We start from the raw sequence: 16431 nt of genomic DNA, 5'->3' as shown, positions 1-16431 counted from the left end.
TCATTTTAATGATCAAATAGCTTACCACTATATAGATGAAGCAAAACTTATTTACCTTCCTTCTTCTGAGGGACATTTAGCTATTTCTAACTTTTTACTCTAATAAACAATGCTATAACAAATATCCTTGCATATTTTTGTTAATCTGAGTTACTATTTCTATGGGATAGATTCCTAATAGTGTGACTGCTAGGTCAGAATATACAGACATTTAGAATTTGGGCAGCTATTGCCAAACCTGCCTTCTAAGAAGGCTGTACCAGCAAACCATTTTCCCTACATTTTCCCTGACACTATTGTTTTCTAAACTTTTTGCTAGTCTGAGAAGTGAAAAATAAATGGAAGCATTTGAATTTCAGGTTTAGTATCCTTTCCAAAAGACACAGTCTAGGAATTCAACCTCATTAAGGTTGATGTTTAAAATATATATAATAAAGAACTATATAAACTTTTAGCCAAAATTCAAATCTCTTAAGACTTAAGAAATTTCATTTTTTTTAAATAATGAGAAATGAAATTTTGTATTGTTTTACTACTGTTTAATTTTCACCTCCAGTGTCCATCATAATACAACAACCTTCTCTGCATCCTTGGGAAAAAAGCTGCTAGATTCACTTTCAGGGATTATTTGGAATATGCACAGCTGCTCCACTTACCTGATTTGCAGGGTAAATTGGCATGAAGCCACTGGAAGCCTGGGCTGCAGCTCCCCCAACTGGTCCAACAAGGTTAATGCCCATGACTGGCTGTCCGAGGTTGAGGGGTATGGAGCCTGCAGGGCCTGAAGACATCCCAGTTGGCTGACTCACCGCAGTAGGCAAAGTCATAGGAAAGCCACTTAAAGTTGGAATAGGAGCAGCTGGAAATTGGTTTAAAGCATCAGGACTCATGGCAGGAACACCCCTCTATACAGAATAGAAGGAAAATGGAAACATTTTAGGGGATTGAAAACCACATATAATCTAAATCCAGCAAAGGGAGACCTAAATGTAAAATCTGTAGTCCTGATAGCTTTCTACACTGAGTCCCAAAACTCATGAATTTGATACAAGAAAATAACTTACAAGGTCCATGTAAACCTAATATCAGGCAAAGAAATGGTTAACACAGCTCAATGGTGACACTATACTCTCTGACAAGTTCGGTTAATTCATTATAATCAAATCATTTAAAATGATTTTGTATTATAAGAAAAATTGCTACCAGACCAAGAATACTTAAATTTAAGGAATTTTAAACAAGGACTTCAAAAACAAGAAGAGTAATTTCATCTATTATTGAATAACTTTCAAGTTCAGAAAGGATACAGTTAGGTCAGAGAATGTTAATATACTAAACAGTCTTTAAACAAGAGAATATTTTACTAGTATGTGCATCATATAAAACTGTACATTTTTGAAGTACTGTATCCTAAAAATAATCTAAATTTTAATGTACAAGGAGTTCTACAAGGTTGTAGTCAATAGGATTTATATTGAAAGTTATTTGATCAAACTTAAGAAACAATGTCTACCTGTGTTACTGCTATCATGGCGAGAACAGTATAAAGTTCTTCCTTAGTAAGTTTGCCAGGTGTAGTTCGATTAGCTAAGGCCCATATCTGTCCAAGAGTTTCCCTGGGAAGTCCAGATGACATCAGGATGGGATAAAGTTTAGCAGTATCTATTCCAGTTGGAGTCACTGTGATTTCTAAAATTTTCTTATAAGCATCTATCAAAGGAAAGACCAGATTACAAATATAAACATATTAAAAGTGGTTGCTCTTTTTTGTTGTCATTGTTGCTTACACAAGAATAATCTTAAGTCAAACTGCTTTAACAGAACTGAAGCCATGTCAGCGTTTGAGTTGCTGTAAAGGTTATTCAGGTGGAAATTTCCAACACACAATCAGAGTCTACAGCTTATATAATACAGGTTGGAACTTGGTCCTGAAGATAAAGATTTGGGGCTAAGGGTCAGAGAAAGTCTTAAAATTCAGAAGATAGTAACAATACTAAGATGGAGGTGGTATAAACAGATGCTTTGCACTTTAAAAGAGAAGTTGTAATGATGGTGGGAATAGTTTGAAAACAGCAGTAGGGAGGCGAGAACTGTACCAATACTACCTGTCTCCTCCCCCAGTGAATTAGAGGTTATGAGCAAAAATAGTACTGGGTAAGGTGCTATGGGAATAGAGCCTTCAGAGAAAGCAATTTTCAGTCAAGCTGATAAAGCAGAATACATGTTTCAAAAAAAAGGAAGGAACTGCTGAGGAGTCTTTCCACAATCAAACGGGGTTTCCGAAGGACAAAATGGGAAAGGCTCTTAGAGATGAGGTTGCCATATAAAATAGAGGATGCTAATATCACATGGGACATACTTTTATACTAAACAATTATTTACTATTTATCTGAAATTCAAAATTGAATAGATGTCATATAAGCTTATTTGCTAAATCTGGCAACCCTAGTTAGACGAGTTTTGGAGGATGACAGTGGGTAGGGCTAAGGCAGACAGAAAAAAAAAATGTTTAAAGCAAAAAATTTACATCCAGGATTTGAATATGGATTATAGGTTAGTAGGTTGGCTATAAAAACACATATTTTGCCTAGGAAATTATGTGTGCATGTATGTTTGGAAGGAGGGAGAAATACAAGCTGGCAGAAAATGGAAGGAACTCCAAAATATATCAGATCTGGGTTGTTTTTTTTTTTAAGATTTTTTTTTTTAATTGATTTGACAGAGAGAGACACAGCGAGACAGGGAACACATGCAGGGGAAGTGGGAGAGGGGGAAGCAGGCTTCCCTCTGAGCAGGGAGCCCAACGCAGAGCTCAATCCCAGGACCCTGGGATCATGACCTGAGCCGAAGGCAAGACACTTAACGACTGGAGCCACCCAGGCGCGCCAAGATCTGGGTTTTGTTTGTTTGTTTGGCTTGAAGACAGAGAGTAAGAAGATGCAAACTGTCTAACGGGCACTTGGAAGAAAACCTATTATTTTTATGTACAACTGAAGTCCCATAGGATTTGGGGAAATTAGCCTTTCAATTGGTGAGTATATGATTATTATATCAAGTAGACATTACTGGTTTTACCCCAAAAAGAAGTTCAGCTACAATTTTCCAGGGATTGGCAAAATACAGCAAACTGAACATGTTACAATATATTAAGATTAACCCATGCTGCTATAATAGTCATTACTGGGGGCACATCAGCCATGGCTCAACAGAGTATTTCCTCGTATCAAATGAATACTATCACAAAATATGCACCTTAGGGATTTTTTTAGCTCAGCAGTAATAATATACATAAAGTAAAAAGTAAACACCACCTTCCAATGTTGAAAAAGATGCTACTTGGTCTTTTACTTCACATATTATATGTCATAAAACAAATATATTTTAAAATATAAAAATTAATCAGCACGAGTTCAGAAAATTACATTAAATGTATTAGTACTACTTTTTTTTTAAGATTTTATATATTTATTTGAGAGACAGCGAGAGAGCACAAGCAGGGGGAGCCAGCAGAGGAGAGGGAGAAGCGGGCTCCCCACTGAGCAGGGAGCCTGACGTGGGGCGCAATCCCAGGACCCCAGGATCATGACCTGAGCCGAAGGCAGACGCTTAACCAACTGAGCCACCCAGGCACTCGTATTAGTACTATTCTTGAGAGGTTATTAATAATCTATGAAATAACAGTATCTTTTAAAGCATGATAAATCTAAGCAAAGCTTTTAGAAATAAAAGTCTATGATGGTCAATAAAACATTAAAGCAAAACATTTCTCCCACATTTATATAGCTATTTCACACATAAGGCTGTCTTTAGAAATATTAGATCTTTAAAATTTTCTGTACTCTTTCAGAAAAAAATAAACAAGAAAAAAGTTAAAATTCCTTCTGTGTATTTTGTAACCACAACAGTAGATATTCACAACTCTGTTTTCAACACTTAAAGTGAAATATCCAGATGGGAATCCTGGACAAAGCAGCTTTTTTACCTGGAACCAAACTCTCATTGTAAATCCAAGGAGGCATTCTGGGCTGAACAGGATCCTGTGAGGGAAATACTCCCACACCTAGGAGATAAGAAACATTATTTAACGTACATAACGGTCCATGCAGATGATGGGGAAATTGCACTGAGTCACCCTTTTTTATAAGAAGAGCGCTGGCTGAAGATACTAAAAAAAAGTCACCAATACGATTAAAAGATTTGGTTTCTAAACAACTCTGTACATTAACTATGTCCTAAAGAGAAAGCAAAAGAAACTAAAATGTACCAAATCAATATTCTGAATCACATGAGGCTTGCATCATTTCACATATTACAAATTAAAGGAGAAAACATGACAGCCAGTGGTTTAAAAATTACACATGTAAAAAAAAATGTAATTGGCTCAAGCTTGCCTTGCAGCTTTTAACAATACTTTGCAAAGTCTGATTTTTTTTTAACCTGAATATAACACTGCTGCCTTAATGTATAGGATTTTTAATTTTTATTTTGTTCAGAAAAAATCCTCCAAAAGTTTGTCTCCTATGCCATGCAAATTCTAATTTATCTCTGCAAGCTGAGTTTATAAAAACTTGGATCTTTTACGCAGCAGTGTGTATGATTTATTTCAGAGAAACAAAACTATTTCTCATTGGTGACTTTTCCAGTTAAATTTTAACTTTCAACCCTTATAGAAGAACAGAAAGTGTAAGAGGGGAGAAAGAGTTTTTATAAAATAAAAGGAAAAGAAATTTAAAATCAGGAATGATTCTGATTTAAAAAACTGGTTATTTTGAAATTTTTAAAAGGAATAACTGTGCTGAAAGAATTCAGAGCAAAATCGTAGGGGTTAATTGGAGAAAGGAATGCATTAACAATATTTTAAGCAAAACACTGATTAGCAAAATGAAGCAGCATTCATTTGAAGATTAATGCTTAAGGTGTTAGCATTTGAGCGACATTTGGTTAAATAAACTTTTTGCTGAGTATTTCATGAGCTCACCACTCTCTTCAATGGACAGGTTTTGGTCTGAAGTCTTTTCTGCCTCTGCAGTGGTGGTACCACTTACACGTCCATCTACAGCACCCCCGTTTTTGGTCGTTAAACTGGGATGGTTCTTACTGGAACCTGGGCCTAGGGCTTTGTGCCCAACTTCAGAAGTATTTAATTTAATTTGTTCCTGCCCAGACGTACTTATATCACAAGATACTAGGAGCTTCTCCTCCAAGGAAGGGCCTAAACAAACAGCATGAAGGGTTATTTGTATAAAATTGCAAATTTTGGATTTTTTTTCAATTATCCATTTCCATCCCCAGATTCTCAAGGGTAGGCCCTGCCACACATAACGTAAATTTTGAAATAATCCAGTCACTACACACTTGTATAGGACCTGAAAGACTTTAGAGGTTTTAGAGAACTTAAACATCATTACCTACTTTGGTTCTCAAGAATTCTATGAGCCAGCAGGTAGAATGGTATAGTGGAAGGAGTGCTACCTTAGGACTCTGACGACCTCCACAAGATAGAGACACTTCTACTCACTGCCCTTGGCCAGTAAAGTTATCTCTGGGTTTGTTTCTACATCTGCCAACTGGGGAAGTTTGGACTAAGTATATGTTTGCTAGGATATATGTCTCAAGAATGAAGGTGTAACTGTCCCCCCTCCCATCTTTTCACAAGTGCTAAACTAAGGTACAGTTTAAAGATTTGTCCAAGGACACACTGACAGTAAATGGAGAACCCGGGCTTCTGCCCCGCAAGTGCTCTACCACTGAACCAGAGAGAGCACTTTCTAAAGCAGCTTTTCTTGATTCATTACTCTGAACAAAATATTGGTGATTTTCTCAAACAAGAGTACTCTGTAGAAATCAGTTTGTTTTTAAAGTTCGAAGGTGGTTTAAATAGCTCCTAATTTAGGAGCAAAAGTTTTAAATCATTTTTCTGGAATGTGAGGCCCCCAGAATTAAAAAATCTAGATTCTTATTTGGGTGAATTTCAACAGTACTCATATATTCAGGTACATGTTTCTTTACCAACAACAGTGTATTATTCTACTTATATAAAAGAAATAAATTATCCAAGATTATCTTAAGAATGCTTTCATTAATATTCTAGGAGTTACCTGCTTTCTGTACATTGTATGAGGCTGCAGCAGTAGAGAAAGAAGGAATTTGCCCAGGGACACCATGTAAGGCAAAAGACACTGGAATCTGACCTGGAGGGAGAGGCTGTGCTCCAGCCTTCTGTGTATGCAACTGGCCAAGTGGGGTGGTGGGATGGAAAGACTGAAAAGGCTGGGAAGTGGAAGAAGGACCACATGTGGGCACTTCAACAGGCCCCTGCATAAAGTCACTGAATTCTTCTTCATCAAGAAAGGCAGATGATGGGGAGACAGTTTTAGTAGAATGAGATGATGTGGAATAATCTGCAAAATGGAAAATGGCAATGAAACACTCAGAAATGAAAATCAGCAAGGAAAAAAGAAATTAAGATGTAGTGCAATTCCAAAAGAGTATCCTGAAACATGAATAGCAGAGGTGAACAAGAACTAACATGCAATGAGAGTCCAATGGAATTATGAAATGAATGAAAAACATTTTGATGTCTATTTACAATTTTTCTCTTTTCAAAAAGCAGTTTTATGGTTATTTTACATTTTGTTCAAAAACAAGAAAATTTAAACTCAAAATTTCCTTCCTTCTTTTATTAGGTTCATACCAGTTTTTTTCCCTGAGACCACTAATAATTTACATCAAAGTGGTGATTACTTTTGACACCCACGTCATGTTTGGATTATATCCTCTCAAACCAGTATGTACCACATGTTAGAAAACCTACCTCCATGCTGCTGAATACATTTTGGACAGATACGTACTCTGATGATTAAATTTCATTATGCCAGTTAGAAACAATGCAGGATAAATACTTGTCATTTTCAATATATCATGCCTAATCCATACACTTTACATACATAGTTCACATCAGTAAAGCTACCACTTGAGGAATGAAAATTACAAAAGAACATTAAACCAAATACCAAGGTGGTACTGCAAAAAGCATCAAAATTGGGACACCATAAAGTGCTAAGTCAAACAACTCAACAATTTAAGAAAGTAAACCCTGACTGAGGACTATGTTTAAAAGATCTTTGGCTCTAAAGTCTATAAACATCATTGCAGCTCTTTACTGTTAAATGTGAGATTTACTTATGTAATAAGCCTTCTCTATAGGGACTTCATTTAGTAATATTATTTTTGCTTCTTATTCTTTTCTCAAAATCCACAAAATTTATTTTAAATAAATCAACTTTTAAAAACTACAGTCACACACAGATACACAGATAAAGGCAACATCGTCCCTGACTATCTCCATCTCTGTCCCTCCATCGTCCGCAGCCAGCTTCAAACTGGACGATGTGCCTCTCAATCTGCCTTTGTTGCTGTTGTTGAGGTGTGGCTAACACACACAGCTTCAGGTGTACAACACAGTGATTTGATAATAGTGTATACACTGTGAGATGATCACCACAGTAAGTCTCATTACCATGTTACCATACAAAGTTACAAAAAAATTTTTTTCTCTCATAATGAGAACTTTAACTTTCAAATATGCACTACAAAATTACTGACTATAGTCCTCATGCTGTACATTACAACCCCATGACTTATTCATAACTGGAAGTTTGAGCCTCTTGAGCTCCTTCACCCATTTCACCCACCTCCCACCCCCTACTTTCCTCTGTCAACTACCGTTCTGTTCTCCTTCCTTTCGTTTTGTTTTTCAGATTCCACATACAAGTAAAATCATATGGTGTTTGTCTTTCTCTGACTTATTTCACTTAGCCTAATACCCTCAAGATCCATCCACATTGTTGCCAATGGCAAGATTCCATTCTTTTTTATGGCTGAGTAGTATTCTGTTGTATACATACACCATATCTTCTTTACCAATTCATCCATCAATGTACACTTAGGTTGCTTCCATACCTTGGCTATTGTAAATAATGCTACAATGAATATGGGGTGTATATATTTTTTTGAGTTAGTGTTCTTATTTTCTTTGGATAAATACCCAGTAGTGGAACTGCTGGATCATATGGTAGCTCTATTTTTAATTTTTTGAGGAACCTTCACACTGTTTTCCACAGTGGCTGCACCAACCTACATTCCCACCAACAATGCACAAGGGTTCTCTTTTCTCCACATCCTTGCCAATACTTATTGTTTGTCTTTTTGGTGACAGTCATTTGTCTTTTTGGTGACAGTAATTCTAGTATGAGGTGGTATCTCATTGTAGTTTGCAATGCGATTTGCATTTCCCTAAAGATTAGTGATGCTGAGCATCTTTTCATGCGCCTGTTGACCATCTGTATGTCTTCTCTGTCAAAATGTCTATTCAGATCCTCTGCCCATTTTTTTCACCAGATTTTTTTTTTTTGCTATTGAGTTGTAGGAGTTCTTTGTCTACTTTGGATATCAGCCCTTATGGATATATGATTTGCAAATATTTTTCTCCCATTCAGTTGGTTGCCTTTTTATTTTGTCGATGGTTTCCTCTGCTATGCAGAAACTTTTTAGTTTGATGTTGTTCCACTTCTTTATTTTTGCTTTTGTTGCCTTTGATTTTGGAATCAGATCCAAAAAAATCATTGCCAAAACCAATGTCAAAAGCTTACCACCTATGTTTTCTTCTAAGGGTTTTATGGTTTCAGGTCTTACATTCAAGTCTTTAATCCATTTTGAATTAATTTTTGTGTATGGTATAAGATAGTAATCTAGTTTCATTCTTTTGCATGTGGCTGTTCAGTTTTCCCAACACCATTTATTGAACAGACTGTCCTTTCCCCATTGTGTATTCTTGCTTCCTTTGTCATAAATTGACCAGATGTGTCTGGATTTATTTCTGGGCTCTCTATTCTGTTCCACTGATCTATGTTTCTGTTTCTATGCCAGTATCATATTGTTTTGATTACTACAGCTTTGTGATATACTTTGAAATCAAGGTACGTCATGATTAGTCTTCTTTCTTAAGACTGCTTTGGCTATTTGAGGTCTTTTGTGGTTCTATACAAATTTTAGGATTGTTCTATTTCTGTGAAAAAATGCCATTGGAATTTTGATAGGAATTGCACTGAAATCTGTAGATTGCTTTGGGTAACATGGACATTTTAACAATACTCATTTTTTCAATCCATGAGCACAAAGAATCTTTCCTTTTTTGTGTGTGTCTTCTTCAATTACTTTCATTGATGTCTTAAAGTTTTTAGTATACAGGTCTTTCATCTTGGTTACATTTATTCCTAGGTCTTTTATTCTATTTGATGCAAGTGGAAATGAAACTGTTTTCTTAATTTCTTTTTCTGATAGTTTGCTGTTAGTGTATAGAAGTGCAACAGATTTTTACATATTGACTTTGTACTCTATAACTTCACTGAATTCATTTACTAGTTCTAACATTTTTTTGGTGGTCTTTAGGGTTTTCTACATGTAAACCTTCTTCACATTTTTAACTACTTTAAATTGCTTTAACATTTACTAAAGTCTAATGCCACAGGAGCAGTCTTTTTAAAAAAGGCTCTCATCTGAAAAATGGGGACACCACATGCTTCTCTTTTGGACACTTCTCCTTTGGATTCATAAAATAGAATCTTCAATGCTTCCAGGTTTTATGAAAGATGTAAAATGAATATCCAAGACTACTGTCTTAATTAATTTTGTTAAAAAAAAAAAAAAAAAAAAGCCATGACCCAATGAATTCCCACCCCTCCTAAAAATGGTTATGAATGTGTGAATTTAAGTTCTCAATTTGGGTTCTCAGACCAGCACTGGTAGAAAATAGTAATAATGGAAAACTGAGAACTACTATGAGTATTTTTTAAATGGACCCTAAATATTTACCAGCAATAAGGCTGCAAATGCTAAACCAATGTTTCTTTGCATTTGACTAGAATTATGTTAATCTATGTGTTATATATATTTGGTTTATAAACTCTCACAGTGATATACATGATTAAGAAGTATAAAATTATGTGATAGTCTGTATATCCCACATTTTAAGGTAAACAGTCAGTGGGGGTAAGGGGATTAATAGATGCCTTTGGTGGGTAAAAGGCTGAAAACTCTTTTTATGCACTTTAGGCCTAGGTATAAGTCCCTAACTGGAGAAACTCTGGAAACTTCTTGCGCTTGCTTTAAAAAATCTTTTTTTGGATAAGTATAAAGCAGTAACTCGAAACAGCTACTGCATGCATGTTGACTGAATTCATGAGACCACTTAAACATCAAAACAATTTATTAACAATGAGATTGTTAAACTACACCTAGTTGTCCAAAAAGGGCATTATATGGACAGAACAGTGTTTGCCCTAACAATGACCATTCATCTCTGCCTTCTTCTTCTAAGTTCCATGCAGGGTCCAGTTCCAAGCATTCCAATATCTATTTTTCAATTACTTCCTGAGTGGTTATTTAGCTTATAATTTTCATTTTTATTTATGTTTTTCCTTTCTGAACTCAATCTGACTGCTATATCCATTCTCTTTGCAAGCTTGCTATATATTTTACTTTGGGGAACATTTGGAATGAGAATCTGAGTATATAATCTAACAAGCGAATTTAATAGGCCAGAGTTAAAGCTGTCCCAGAAAGTCAAGAACTGGTAACTGTGCCGATATTAGATTATTCCCTACTGATATCACCTATAAAAGGTACTACAATACAAGAGTCTAAGATAAAATTTATCAACGTAATATATGCCAGCAGAAAAGAGTACTTGGTTGGCTGAATGATTCAACAACTCTTCATCTATTAATGAAATGTTATTCTTAACCCCTTATAAATTTTAAAACATCCAAATCTTTACTCAGCTTGAAGGATGAAATGAGCACTGACTCTCCACACACACACACACACACACACACACACGTAATGGTCAATTAAACACACAGGAAATCACCTTCCAATGAAAGAAAAATTTTAAATTAAAATTACCTGGTTTCTTAGGGTGTGATGCTGGAGTAGGGTGCATCTTAGCATCTCTGGAAAATCCATCCAAGTTTCCTTTTATGGCTTCCAAAGCATCATCTCTACTCTTCTCTCCCGTCTAAGAGACAACAGATATATGGATATATCTTCAATTACGGCTTACTTCATCCTAGATCCTCCCAAATTAAAAGTATAGATATTGGTCTGTTTTCAGTGTTTTTACCACATACTTCGGATAGGGAATTCTCTAAGTCAGAAAAACACTGATAAGTATATACATATACCAAAGGCATAAAATGACACTCTATAAAACACAAAAATATTAAAGGGTTCATTTATAAATACTTCAGGAAACAAAAGATATTAAGTATCCTATATTGATTAGTATTAAAATCAATTATTAATCTTCCCAAGAAAAGATCACAAACATACCAATGGTAGTAAAAAAAGAGTTGAAAAGATGACGGTTGATATCTCATTCCGTTCAATAATACAGTGTCTTACAGGAAAACAAGAATTCTTCACTTTTAGACTCAGACCCAAATGAATCAACCACAGCCTGAGCTTGGGCTAGTGCCCAAGTGACAGAATCCACTGAATGAGTGAGAGGCATATGCAGGGTGTATGTGGGCTGTGGTGGTGGAATATATTACCTTAGGTTTCACACTACTCAGAAGTCTGAGCTTTTGCTTCTGCTCTTCAAACTGGCGTCTTTTTCTTTCTTCTTCTAAGAGCTTCTGTTGCTGTTCAAATCGTTTTCTGAAGGAAAAACAATCTAGTAAAGAACTAGCTTCAGAGATTATAAACTGTGTTATATTCACACTTCTAATAGTTTCAGCAATATCACCTTACACTTCTAGAACTAAAAACCTCACTGCTAATTAGATCTGATTTTTTATGACAATACTATTTCCCCATTATCTTAATTCCAGAATAAATGAAATGAGTCAACTGTGTTATATTCATACTTCTAATAGTTTTAGCAATATCACCTTACATTTCTAGAACTAAAAACCTCACTGCTAATTAGATCTAATTCCTTATGACAATACCATTTCTTCATTACATTAATTTTGAAATATATGAAATGAGTCCAAAAAAAGATTTACCTAAATTATACACATGAATTTATTTCTTGTCTAATTTGCAAGAGAAAGAGACAATCTTTTGCATTCAAAAATAATCTCCAAAAACAGACAAAGGTAGACAAAAAGGAAACTCTGACTTGGGAAGGCAGTGTTGTACCGGAGAAAGAGCAATGCTTGGGGCATCAGGAGGCCTACATTTGGGTCCAGGCTTTGCTAGTAACTGTGTGACCTGGACTGACAAGTCACTTCATCCTCTGAACCGCACTTTCCCTAAATGTAAAATTACAGGGTTGAATCAGAGGATCCGTAAGGTCCATTCTTGCTTAAAACATATATAATAATGTATTGCAAGTATCTTAAAGGCGACACGACTGTACTGGCTTCAAATCTGCATTAAAGAACATTTGACCGTTCTTAAAAGAGCAGCTATCATGCGTCTTTATGCTTGACTCCTGAGGTCTCTTACTGCTGCTCTTCAGCAAACTGCTTCTGCATGTCTGGAGTATACTGTGGGCCCGGAGGACGCATTCCCAGGAAAGGTGTTTGTCCCAGGTAAGGCATTCCTGCTGCTGGCATTGGTCCCATTGGTATGCCTGCCTGAAAGAAACAAAGGCTTAAAAAACAAAATTCCTTTTATTATTTTTTAAATTTTTAAAAAAGATTTTACTTATTTATTTGAGAGAGAGAGAGAGAGCACATGAGGGGGGGAGGGTCAGAGGGAGAAGCAGACTCCCCTCTGAGCAGAAAGCCCGATGCAGGACTCGATCCCGGGACTCCAGGATCATAACCCGAGCCGAAGGCAGCCACTTAACCAACTGAGCCACCCAGGCGCCCCACAATTCCTCCTCTTAATTGCTACAAAGAAAAAATATGACTTCCATAAATTCTTAATTAATATATTAATGAACTATATGATGATTTTTTAAAATAATAGAGTAAAAAAATACAGGCTAAAAATGGAAATCTCCCCTTACTATCTCACCTCTTTCATTTCCTTGTCTTAGAGGTGACCACTACTAACAGTCTGAAGGCGTGTGTGCATGGAAGCACACACGGGGTATATTCTGGTGAGCTCACTCACCCATACTCCTTGAAAAGATCTTACATGTCTTTGTATTTCCAGCAACAGATTAGAGCTTGGCATATGGTAGTTATTCCAAAAATGAGATTAAACATGCTTTTCCAATAAGTATGATAGGATAATGAATATTTTGATGTTTATTATCACAGACCTGATATCCAAACTTTTACAGAAAGTAAAATGTATTTAATCAGCAATAAATGACATAGCAATACCACAGTATAAAGTTTATTCAAGCATCCAGAAGTAAGAATAGTATTACACAATAGATAATCACAAAAATGTTAATAATGATGATGAGGACACTGATAATGATGATAATGGCTAATTTACACTGAGTGGAAATTCTACTCCTCAGCCTTCTTCCTGAAAGGCTTCCCTTCTGTTCCCTAACTGAAACCTGGCTGTCCCCAGAAGCACTCTCTCATCTGGAGACTGCTGCTTCTCTTCCACATTTCCTGCAAAGAAGGGGAATATTCCTCCTTGCTTCTTCTAAACCTTTTATCTTCTCTCTTCCTTCAAAAACCTGAATACATGCATCCAGCTATTTCAGTCGCCCAAATTGCCTAGTCCATTATTCCAGGATTGCTACTTTCAGTTATAGAGGATGAAGGATGTGTTTGTAATAAAACTGAACTCCCCTAACCTTATACAAACTTGGTTAATGTAAACTACCAAGTTTAAATTACTTTAAGGTAAAGATTAGATTCACACTCTGGGAATTAATATAGTCAGATTTTTATCACTTTTTTTTTTTTTTTTTTAAAGATTCTTTACTTTTAAGTAATCTCTATACCTAAGAGGCTGGAACTCACAACCCCGAGATCAAGTCACATGCTCCACTGACTGAGCCAGCCAGGTGCCCCTCAGCAATGCATTTTTAATGAAGTTTGTTTTTTAACAAGACTAAGATCCATTACTATTATAACAGTAATAATAATAACTAATAATAATAATTACTACTATTCTCATTTTACAGATGAGGAAATTGAAGTACAAGATATTTACCTACCTTACTTATTGCTGGTAAGTGGCAGAGCCAGTATTAGAACCAGGCAGCGTCTGGTTCCAAAGTCCATGTTCTCCACCATTAGGCCATGCTGCCTCTCCAATTACCAACAACTACCACAGATTTAGACTTAAAAACAATTTTTTTTTTTTAAAGATTTTATTTATTTATTTGAGAGAGAGAATGGAAGAGAGAGCATGAGAGGGAAGAGGGTCAGAGGGAGAAGCAGACTCCCCGCTGAGCAGGGAGCCCGATGTGGGACTCGATCCCGGGACTCCAGGATCATGACCTGAGCCGAAGGCAGTCGCTTAACCAACTGAGCCACCCAGGCGCCCGACTTAAAAACAATTTTAATGTGTTCTGTTGTGTGTCTATTCATATGCTCAGTCATATACCTGCTTAATGAATAGTAGCAGCTTGGAAGGCTTATGAGTTTTAGGACCTTACAACGGGAATTACAAATAATTCATATTGCTTAATTACTAACACTTTCTATGCTAAATCTTGGGTGGGGGTGGCAATGTATACTTACTTTTAGTCATAGTGTGGTTCTCTTGCTGCTAAAAATTAGCACTGTAGTCCTAGGATTACATTTATTTTTTTCCAGCTCTATTTAAATATAATAACTTACTTAATCAAGTTCCTATTTTTTTACAGCTTTACTGAGATATAGCTGACATACCACTGTGTAATTTTAAGGTACGCAACTTGCTGATGTGATACACTTACATACTGCAAAATGATGACCAACACAGCATTAACTAACACCTCCATCATGTCACATAATCACCATTTCTTTCTTGTGGTGAGGGATTAAGTTCCTTTTTAAACTGATTTAGTTTACCCAAGGCACATAAAATGCAAAAAACCCCACCCAACTCATATAGGTCAAAAGACCAGATATTCCACAAAAAATAACAAAGAATGAAAGAAGGAAAGGCATTATTATGCACATTGCCTTCCTATTCACAAAATTCTGTTCTTCAAGAAGAATCAAACTTGCTAAATGATATTTTGTCGTTCTCTGACTACTGAAAGGTTTATACATTTTTAGTTTTTTAATACATTCTTTTGAAATCTAGATACACCAAAAGATTAAAAAATACTAATCTTTAGTTATATACTGGGTGGATGACATGACAAAAGAAATAACTCAGAAATCTGAGATATATCCAATAAACTGCTAAAAACACTAAAGATAAAGAAGTTCACTCCCTAGATGAAGAATACTGAAGGCTACTAAAGATTTGAGTAACTGGAGAGAGATGACAGACTAAAAAAGTAAAAACATCAATTTCAATCAAAATCCCAACAGATTTTATGTGGAATTTGACAAGCTTATCTTAAAATTTATATTGAAGAGGAAAGAACCTGAAGGGCTAAAATTCTTTAAAAGAAGAACTAAGAAGATCACACTAGCAGATATCAAGGCTTATCTTAGGCTAGAAAAATTAGGAGACTAAGATAGTTATTGATGCAGGGATAGACAGAAATAGCAATGGGATAAATAGAAGAGCTCTAACTAATCCAAAGCATATAAAGAAATTGGATAGTATAGGAGTAATCTTAGAAATCAATGAGTAAAGAATCAGATATTGATAAATGATTTGGAGACAACTGGCTACTCAAATGGAAAATAATAAAATTAGAACTTTAGACTCACACTGATACCAAAGAACAATTCCAGATAGGTTTAATAAGAAAATATAGGAGAATAATATTATGATCTCAGAGTAGGACTATGTCTGAGACACAAAACTCAAAACCATGAAAGAAATTATTTATCCATCTGACTTAACTTTTACAACACAGGACACCACCACCAAAATTAAAAGACAAACCAAAGTTTAGGAGGAGACACTGGCAACACAACCACAAAGGCAAGATCCCAGAATATACAAGGAACTCTTAGAAATCAATAAAACTGGAACAAATAGCAAAAAAATTGGAAGCAACTTAAATGTCCATCAACAGAAGTATATATACTCATGCACTGGAACACTACACAGCAGCTATATGAACAAACTTGACCACTCTGTAACAGGGATAAATCTAGGGGAGAAACAATGTCAAATAAAAAAATCAAAGCAGAAGGGTACAAAACCTAGAAAATATATAATGTCCATGAATATTCAAACATGTAAAATAGTAGAAGTATAAGAATACATATGAAAACAATAAGCACTGAATTCTTGATAGTGATAACCAACTCTGGGGAAGTAGAAGAATGGAATTGTAACTGTTTTGTTCAATTCTTTTAAAAATATGAAGCAAATACGGTATGTTAAAATTCG

General features: G+C 35.5%; 1 protein-coding gene across 10 annotated transcripts in view; it reads right to left on the bottom strand.

The window, feature by feature from the left end:
• The window catches only part of SYNRG (synergin gamma), a 79897-nt gene that overhangs the window by 44417 nt on the left and 19049 nt on the right, over nt 1–16431 (bottom strand). For 7 of the 10 annotated variants that reach the window (XM_035026611.1, XM_035026619.1, XM_035026612.1 and 4 more), the window contains 8 exons: nt 12514–12644; nt 11613–11718; nt 10966–11077; nt 6099–6401; nt 4979–5212; nt 3983–4060; nt 1514–1710; nt 657–905 (listed from right to left, as the gene is read on the bottom strand). In XM_035026611.1, the coding sequence (XP_034882502.1) occupies nt 657–905; nt 1514–1710; nt 3983–4060; nt 4979–5212; nt 6099–6401; nt 10966–11077; nt 11613–11718; nt 12514–12644 (1410 nt within the window). The remainder of the gene's footprint in view (nt 1–656; nt 906–1513; nt 1711–3982; nt 4061–4978; nt 5213–6098; nt 6402–10965; nt 11078–11612; nt 11719–12513; nt 12645–16431) is intronic. The other 3 variants (XM_035026615.1, XM_035026616.1, XM_035026620.1) reach the window with 2 other exon arrangements.

The sequence above is a fragment of the Mirounga leonina genome, unplaced genomic scaffold (assembly GCF_011800145.1).
Source record: "Mirounga leonina isolate KUSES-001 unplaced genomic scaffold, KU_Mleo_1.0 Mir_200, whole genome shotgun sequence".
NCBI lineage: Eukaryota > Metazoa > Chordata > Mammalia > Carnivora > Phocidae > Mirounga > Mirounga leonina.
Note: the sequence above shows the minus strand (reverse complement) of the source record. Positions and strands in the feature narration are given on the sequence as shown.